At 49.8% G+C, this 7765-nt stretch overlaps 1 protein-coding gene across 6 annotated transcripts in view; it reads left to right on the top strand.

The window, feature by feature from the left end:
• The window catches only part of Snapc4 (small nuclear RNA activating complex polypeptide 4), an 18253-nt gene that overhangs the window by 1132 nt on the left and 9356 nt on the right, over positions 1–7765 (top strand). For 3 of the 6 annotated variants that reach the window (XM_031369420.1, XM_031369425.1, XM_031369422.1), the window contains exons 2-15: positions 451–499; positions 589–735; positions 1410–1552; positions 1935–1981; positions 2729–2896; positions 3030–3155; positions 3546–3624; positions 4107–4188; positions 4917–5021; positions 5095–5167; positions 5523–5687; positions 6202–6349; positions 6571–6677; positions 6826–6920. In XM_031369420.1, the coding sequence (XP_031225280.1) occupies positions 1423–1552; positions 1935–1981; positions 2729–2896; positions 3030–3155; positions 3546–3624; positions 4107–4188; positions 4917–5021; positions 5095–5167; positions 5523–5687; positions 6202–6349; positions 6571–6677; positions 6826–6920 (1325 nt within the window). In that variant the 5' untranslated portion in view covers positions 451–499; positions 589–735; positions 1410–1422. Of the gene's footprint in view, positions 1–352; positions 365–450; positions 500–588; positions 736–1409; positions 1553–1934; positions 1982–2728; positions 2897–3029; positions 3156–3545; positions 3625–4106; positions 4189–4916; positions 5022–5094; positions 5168–5522; positions 5688–6201; positions 6350–6570; positions 6678–6825; positions 6921–7765 lie in introns of those variants that run through there. The other 3 variants (XM_031369423.1, XM_031369424.1, XM_031369426.1) reach the window with 3 other exon arrangements.

Genomic DNA, 7765 nt, shown 5'->3' with positions numbered 1-7765 from the left:
TTTTGGGGGGGGGAGAGAAAGACTGTTAGCAACAACTTAGTAGGAAGAAGTCCAAGCAGGATGTTTCTCTTCATTTCTAGCTCTAAGTGTGAAAATGTGTTTGATTTTGTTTGAAACAGTATCTGGCCAATGGTCTGAAATTCAGAGGTCCACTTAATTATGCCTCTCAAGTGCTGGGCTTTAAATTGTGTGCCACCACACTCAGCTTTTTGTGTGTTTATTTTGTTTGTTTGTTTGGTTTGGTTTTTCGAGACAGGGTTTCTCTGTGTAGCCCTGGCTATCCTGGTACTCACTCTGTGTAGACCAGGCTGGCCTTGAACTCAGAAATCCACCTGCCTCTGCCTCCCAAGTACTGGGATTAAAGGTATGCGCCACCACTACCCGGCTTATTTTGTTTTTGAAGACAAAGTTTCTTTTACATCTCTGGCTGTCCTGGAACTCACTCTGTAGAGCAAGCTGGCCTCAAGCTCAGAGATCCACCTGATTCCTGGGATTAAAGGTATGTGTCACTATACCCGACTTCTATACCCAGCTTTTTATAGTTATTATACTTGTTTATTTACTTGTGTTTATGTGGGTATGCCGTAGGAGGAGAGGTCTGAGGGATACCTCAGTGCTGTGCTCCGAACCGCTGCTCTAACCCGTTGCACGAGCTGTAGCACCACAGGCCACCCCTGGCTTATCAAATCCAACCACGAAGGGAGCTCTGGACCCCCAACTGCCTTGCTACTACTGGTGAGTAGGGTCTCTTCACCATTGATTACTGGGACTGAACTCAGGTCCTTAGGCCCTGAGCAAGGGCCTTTACATGGTGAGCCATCTCACCCACCTGAGCTTGTGTTTTCTATAATGGGCTTTCACACTTCTCTTCCAAATTTCCTTGGCCCTCAGACTTTGCTTACAGTGTACCAAGGAAGAAGCCTCCTTTGTACTTTAGCAGGAACCTGCTCAGTGTCAGACAACACCGTATGCCAGGTGGGGTTCTGAAAAGAGAGATCATGGAGTAAGCAAAGCCTTGCTCTGATACCTAGCCATTCAGCACTGTGGAGAGCAGGGCACCCACACCTCTGTTTTTAGGTTTGGATTACAGGGGATGAATGTCTGTTGCTCTGCACTTTCTGCACTTGGTGACCAGCTGGGCACCTTAGGGCACAGAGGCAAGTGTTTTTACATGTGCTGGTGGTGGCCTCAGGGAAAGTAGGGTCATTTTCAGGTGTTAGTCAAGAGCAGGAGTTCCTGGGAATAAAAAGAGTGTTGTAACTTGTAGGAATTTAACCCCAAGCTGATTTCCATCTGGGTAATCCATTGTCTGCATTTGAACAGGCTCTTGCCATCTCGAGCAAGTGTGTGTCTGAAAGAGAATGAGATCCGGGCACACTCAGTTTCTCATGTTTCATAATATTCTGAAGGCAGGCTGAAGCCATGGACATAGACGCCGAACGAGAGAAAATAACTCAGGAGATCCAGGAGCTCGAAAGGATTTTATATCCTGGATCCTCCAGTGTCCACCTTGAGGTCTCTGAATCCAGTCTCAGTTCGGACTCCGAAGCAGGTGTGCCCGTGTGCCTGGCCTAAGCATGGCATGGCTGGAACAGCTGCGTGCATCCTTTAGCTGTATTGGGCTGGGGAACTGTTCCATGGTCAGACTCTGTCTTGCCCAAACTGTCCTCTGCTTTTACCTCAGTAAGAAAGTTTGTTCTAGTCTCTTAGTCTTAGCTTTCAGGGCTGCTGACTGTATACCCACTCCTCCTGCCATCTGGCCTGGGGCCCTCTAAGCAGTGGTGAATCCTGGTGGGGAGGGGAGGACCCAGAGTTCAGCCTGTCAGCTTGAATAGTCTCCAGTGAGACCCTGTTCTGAGTGTTCAGCTTTGTCTGCAGCATACCCTCGCTGCCCATGCTCCCACTCCAACATAGTGTGCTTGTGTTTCTTACAGATTCCCTGCCTGATGAGGACTTGGAAACCGCTGGTGCCCCCATCTTGGTAATTGCTGCTTATCAAGGCTTATCAAAACTAAAGTTTATCCCTAGAAGTACAGAAGTAACCACTCTAACAGGCTGATGACTAGAGCTGCTGGCTTTTCCTGAGCTCACAGTCAAAACATCAGGTGTGAGAGGCAGCCTATCTGGGACCTGCCCCACAGCTAAGCAGCTGTGCTGCTGTTTCCCCATCTAGATGGTGGATGACTCAGGAAAGCATCTGGCAGAGGTCTAGTCATGCCAGTGTTGCTAACCATGCTTTCTTCATTTTGCTTATTTCCTCACCAAACAAGCAAGTACAGAGTCCTGTTAGTGTTTAAGGACCATGTGTCTGCTCAATAGACTGATACAGCTCTGAAATCGTTTGTCACTGGTTGCTATTCAGGGAATTTCCTTGCTGAGATCTGACCCTTGAGGTGTTCGAGATGGAGACACAAACTTGCTGTAAAGTTAAGGCTCCACAGAGATGTCTGTTGCAAACATGGAAGCTGCCTGCTATAGTACACCAACCCCCAACCCCAGCATACACGTTACAAGCAGATCTCAAGTTGGTTTGGAAAGATGCACACCCTCTAGCCTGAGGATAATGGGCTCTATATAACTACTCCCTCCTTCCAGTAGGGTTCCACATTCAGTGGGTGTATACTAGGGCTGCTGCAGAGTCCCTCGTGGGCTTAGGTTTGAGCTTGGCAACAAGGAGGGGGCTGCCTGTGTCCCATCTCTTCATGTTCCATTTCTGGCTCCTAACTAGGAAGAAGAAAGGTCGAGTGAGGGCAGCAATGAGGAGGAGGACCCCAAGGACAAAGCTCTACCTGAAGACCCAGAGACCTGTCTGCAGCTAAATATGGTCTACCAGGAGGTGATCCGGGAAAAGCTGGCAGAGGTTAGCCAGTTGCTAGCCCAGAACCAGGAGCAGCAGGTAAGATGGCCTATTCAACACCTGGATAACTCCTCCTGACTCTCAGTGCCCCACCAGATCAAGTTCCCAGCACAGGGCTCAGAGCGAATCTGCTCACCTACCTGGCCCACTGATGGCCTGTCTTTTGTCCCAGGAGGAGATCCTGTTTGATCTGTCTGGGACCAAATGCCCTAAGGTGAAGGATGGCAAAAGCCTGCCTTCATACATGTACATAGGCCACTTCCTGAAGCCATACTTCAAGGACAAGGTGACTGGAGTGGTGAGTAGTAATGAGCCCTCTTGGCAGCTGGTTATGTGTCCTGGGAGGAAGGACTCTTCTCCAGAGCCTGCTGTGAGTACTGGTGTGTTCCCTTGGGTCTATATTCTCTAAAAGAATCACAGCGTTTAGCAAGACAGCAGTATAAATCTCAAACTGCTGATGCCCTTGTGTGTCTGTATCTTCCTGGAGTGTCTGGCCACTTCCTTGTACTGGGTGGGTCATGTCCAGAGTTTTTCACTCAGTAGTAGCTTGTAGTACAGAAGTCTTGGGCCTGGCCCTCCATGTGGGCAGCACATGAGGAGGCTGGAGGGAAGATTCTGAGTCTCAGTAGGTACCCTGGAGGGTGAGTGTGGTTGGTGTGTCATGTTATAACACTGTATACTCTGACAGGGGCCTCCTGCCAACGAAGAAACACGGGAGAAGGCTACCCAGGGAATCAAGGCCTTTGAACAGCTCTTGGTGACCAAGTGTAAGAGTCCAGGCAGGCCTTTGGATGGGTGTCCTCCGACCATGGAAACCACAGAGGGCATCCCCATAGCCTGGCCTCTTCTAGGCAGATGCTATAATTCTTGGGCCTATCCTTATGGCGTCATGGACTCCTTCAGGACTTTATCATTGGGACTGGCCACTTGATATCTTGCCTTTCCAGTGTTGAGTGGGGTTCAGACTGAGCCATACATGTAGCCATCCCAACTCTAGCTATTCCCAGAACACTTAACCCTGAAAGAATACCCTGAGCTAGCCATTGGGTAGAAGATGGATTCATGGGCTAGAAGGGGTTCTGGCTTGCCACCCTACTGGCATCCAGAGATGTAGCCACTACCTTTCTGGAGCAGGGGACAGCAGGTAGGGGAGGGTTGTAGAGAGGATTCAGTGGACATGTATGTCCGGGAGCAAGCAAAACTTTATGACATCACATCGCTATCTTCTCCTCCTCCTCCTCTTCCTCAGGGAAGCACTGGGAGAAAGCCTTGCTCAGGAAGTCTGTAGTGAGTGACCGCCTGCAACGCCTTCTCCAGCCCAAGTTGCTGAAGTAAGTCTGGAAACAGATCATCCTAGCCATGCCCACAGTGGAAAGCCAGGCAGCTGTGGGGAATGGTGAGGCCGTCCTAGCATGCTCTGCCTCTCCTGCTGCCCTTTGAGCACCGTAACGTCAGTGTTCATTGATGGGTACACACCACATGACCAAAGGGTATCATGTGGTGCCTAGTGGGAATACGCAGTGAGGAACATTATTGTTTGATGGATTTCCGCCATCAATACTGAACACACAAGTCCAGAGGCAGCTAGCGCCCTCTGGCCTAGCCCTAAGACACCTTAGCTCTGGTGCTGACAACATTGGTGCTCAGTATTGATGGTGGGAATGGCAGTTTTTCTGACGTGTGAGAGAGCCAGTTCTTCCCTCCAAGACAGTTCTGTTTAGCTACAAAACTAAGTTGAGATTGCCTGAAATGTCTGTGTCCTGGAAGATAAGGATTGGCAGAGGGTCCAGACTCTTGAGATACAAGCAGCTACCACCTGCCAATATAAATAGCCTGGCAGCTCCTACCCTGATGGTGCTATTCTGGTGGTAGGGCCACCCCAGAGGTGGCGCCAGGTCTCCCTTTGTGGTAAGGGATCAAAGCAGAAGAGAAAGCACATGCCTGTGCAGGCTTTTCAACACTGAGCTGTGAGGCTTGAGCAAGAGCAGTTCAGAGAGCAGGCACACAGTGTACACAGTACACCCACCCACAACTCTCCTCCACTCCACCTGCCTTGCAGGCTTGAATACTTACACGAAAAACAGAGCCGAGTCTCTAGTGAGTTGGAAAGGCAGGCCTTGGAGAAGCAGATTAAGGAAGCAGAGAAAGAGATTCAGGACATCAAGTAAGCTGGGGCTGCCTGGGTCCTGGGAAGAGCCTCGGGCCTTGTATGATACAGCTCCTGTCTTTTGCTTTAGCCAGCTCCCAGAGGAAGTGTTGTTGGGGAACCGGCTGGACAGCCACGACTGGGAGAAGATTTCCAATATTAACGTAAGTTAGGAAGACCTGGGTGCGCACTGCTACAGTAGTACTTGTAAATCAAGTGTGGAGGGAACTAGTTGGTGAAGCCTCACTGTCCCTTGTGTCTTAACCCACTATGAAGTCTCCGGTCCAAGGACGCCTAGGAGTTGGAAGTGGCAAAGGATTTCATGGGACCCACCCCAGCTGACAGGGTCCTACTCCTGAGATAGACAGTCTTCAGTGCTGTTTGGTTGTTGGTTGCACAAATGAGTCTACTTGCTTCATGGCCTCTGAAGCCACTGGCTGGCAGACAGTGGCAATCCAGCCAGGAGCCATATGCTTGGCCTCAGCAAGAACTCTGAAGGCTTTGTTCTCGTGGGTTTAGTTTGAAGGAGCCCGCAGTGCGGAGGAGATCCAGAAGTTCTGGCAGAGTTCTGAGCATCCAAGCATCAATAAGCAAGAATGGAGCACAGAAGAAGTGGAGAGGCTAAAAGCCATCGCTGCCACACATGGCCACCTGGAGTGGCATTTGGTTGCAGAGGAACTCGGGGTAAGGACCTGGGAGACCTTGGAAGGGTAGGAGGACATGGGCTTCTGGATTGCGGGTGGCACTCAGTCTCATACTGTGGAGTTTGGTACACACAGCAAGCATTAGGAATTGTTTGGTAAATTGTGCTTTTAAAGAAATGTGTGTCTTTCATCTTTTTAACTTTAAATTCCATCTTGTCTGAAAATATCATCATTTACCTCAAACTCTTGGCACCTCTCCTGCTTCGGGATTATGCTGAGATTAACAACAGAGCTGCCTGTGGCCAAGTTTTCTTTCTATAAGCTGTAGAGTCCTCTCTGAGCTGCTCCTGCCCTGGGTCCCAACCACGGTCTAGCAAACCATCACCTGATACGAGCCTGGAAGAGGAGAGCTCTGTTATAGAGAGTGCTGCTGTGGCACAGGCCCACCTGTGTCCTGGAAGGACTTGGGTCTTCTGGAGGGCTGTTCTGGGTGTCTCTGCATGTGCAGGGTGAAGCCCGACAATGCCCATTTGTTCCTATCTGGCCCTGGGAAGACAAGCCGCAGCGCCTTCCAGTGCCTGCAGAAATTCCAGCAGTGCAACAAAGCCCTGAAACGCAAGGAGTGGACAGAGGAGGAAGACCACATGCTCACCCAACTGGTCCAAGAGATGCGCGTTGGGAACCATATTCCATACCGCAGGAGTAAGCCCACCACATCCATTAGCATCTTTCAGTTCATTGAGCTGGTCCAAGCCCTAGAGGCCTGAGGCCCCAGGTCCCTGGAAGCAGAGACTTGGAGAAGAGTTTATAGTTATACTAGGGAGAAGTGGGAGGGGCGTCCTGGTGACAGAGTAAGTCTTCTCTGGAGCTTCTGGGAGGACTCCTGTTCCCTGCTTATTGCCTCTTGTCTTCTCTGTCCCCAGTTGTCTACTTCATGGAAGGGAGAGACTCCATGCAACTGATCTACCGTTGGACCAAGAGCTTAGATCCCAGCCTGAAAAGGGGATTCTGGGCCCCAGAGGAAGATGCTGTAAGTTTGACCCCAAGGAAAAGTGTTCCCAGGAAGTTTGACTGGTTGTTCTACGTGCAGTTATACGCCCTACTTAGCTGAGAGACCTCAGGGTGGGGAGGGTATGGCTAGCCCGTGGAGCTTCTTTCTGTTTGCTTCTTTCCTGCAGAAATTGCTTCAAGCTGTTGCCAAGTATGGGGCGCAGGACTGGTTTAAAATCCGGGAAGAGGTGCCAGGTAGGAGCGATGCCCAGTGCAGAGACCGGTGAGTTGCCCGCACTGGCTGAAGGAGCAGCTTGCTTGGGTCACACTTCTGTGGGCAGGGGGCTTTTCGAACCGGGGTTGGCACTGTTAAAAAGCAGGACTTTGATATTTCTGTTGTCCACAAGGAGTCAAATGCTAGTGGTGACTCCGCAGATGTCCTACTTCGCTGGTGGGAGGTCCTCAGCAGGGAGGGTTTCTCCTTTTCTCCCTGTTCTCTTTCAGTGCTTTGTTCAGATGTATTTTAGTTTACCTTGTTAATGTAGACCATATTGATCACCCTACAAAGAATCTACACTCAGCAGCCCTGCAGAATCCCATTCAAAAAGGCAAAGGTCTTCAACAAACTTGTCTCCAGAGATGCACAAGTAGCCGAAAGGCTGTGAAAAGGCGCTCAGAGTCACGTATTTCAGGAGTGCAAGTCAAAACCACAGTGAAATATTTCACACATGTAGGGGAGCTATTTTAAAACATACACACACACACACACACACACACACACACACACACACACACACACACAGAGTAGCAAGTATTCCTGGGGCACAGATCACAGCCTCCAGAAAAAAACAGAGCATAGGACAGCATTGTCATTGTGCTGGGGCAGTATAGTCTGCACCTGCAAAATTCACGTATTCCTGCATCCCAGGAGCTCGTAAATTAGACAAGAATGTTCACAGGACATCCTTCATTGTCAGGAAGAAAATGTGGGGTACAAATTTCGAGTCCTGGCATTTGCAGGGAAGGTCATTCTGATAAATGCTGTGTGATACATTTGGATAAAAGGTCCACGAGCCTTGAGAACATTCTGAACATTTGGGCAAATATTTACCAAGACATGCTCATTTA

This window comes from Mastomys coucha, unplaced genomic scaffold, assembly GCF_008632895.1.
Source record: "Mastomys coucha isolate ucsf_1 unplaced genomic scaffold, UCSF_Mcou_1 pScaffold15, whole genome shotgun sequence".
NCBI classification, from domain to species: Eukaryota; Metazoa; Chordata; class Mammalia; order Rodentia; family Muridae; genus Mastomys; species Mastomys coucha.
The sequence above is the reverse complement of the archived record's forward strand: the minus strand, read 5'-3'. Positions and strand labels throughout refer to the sequence as shown.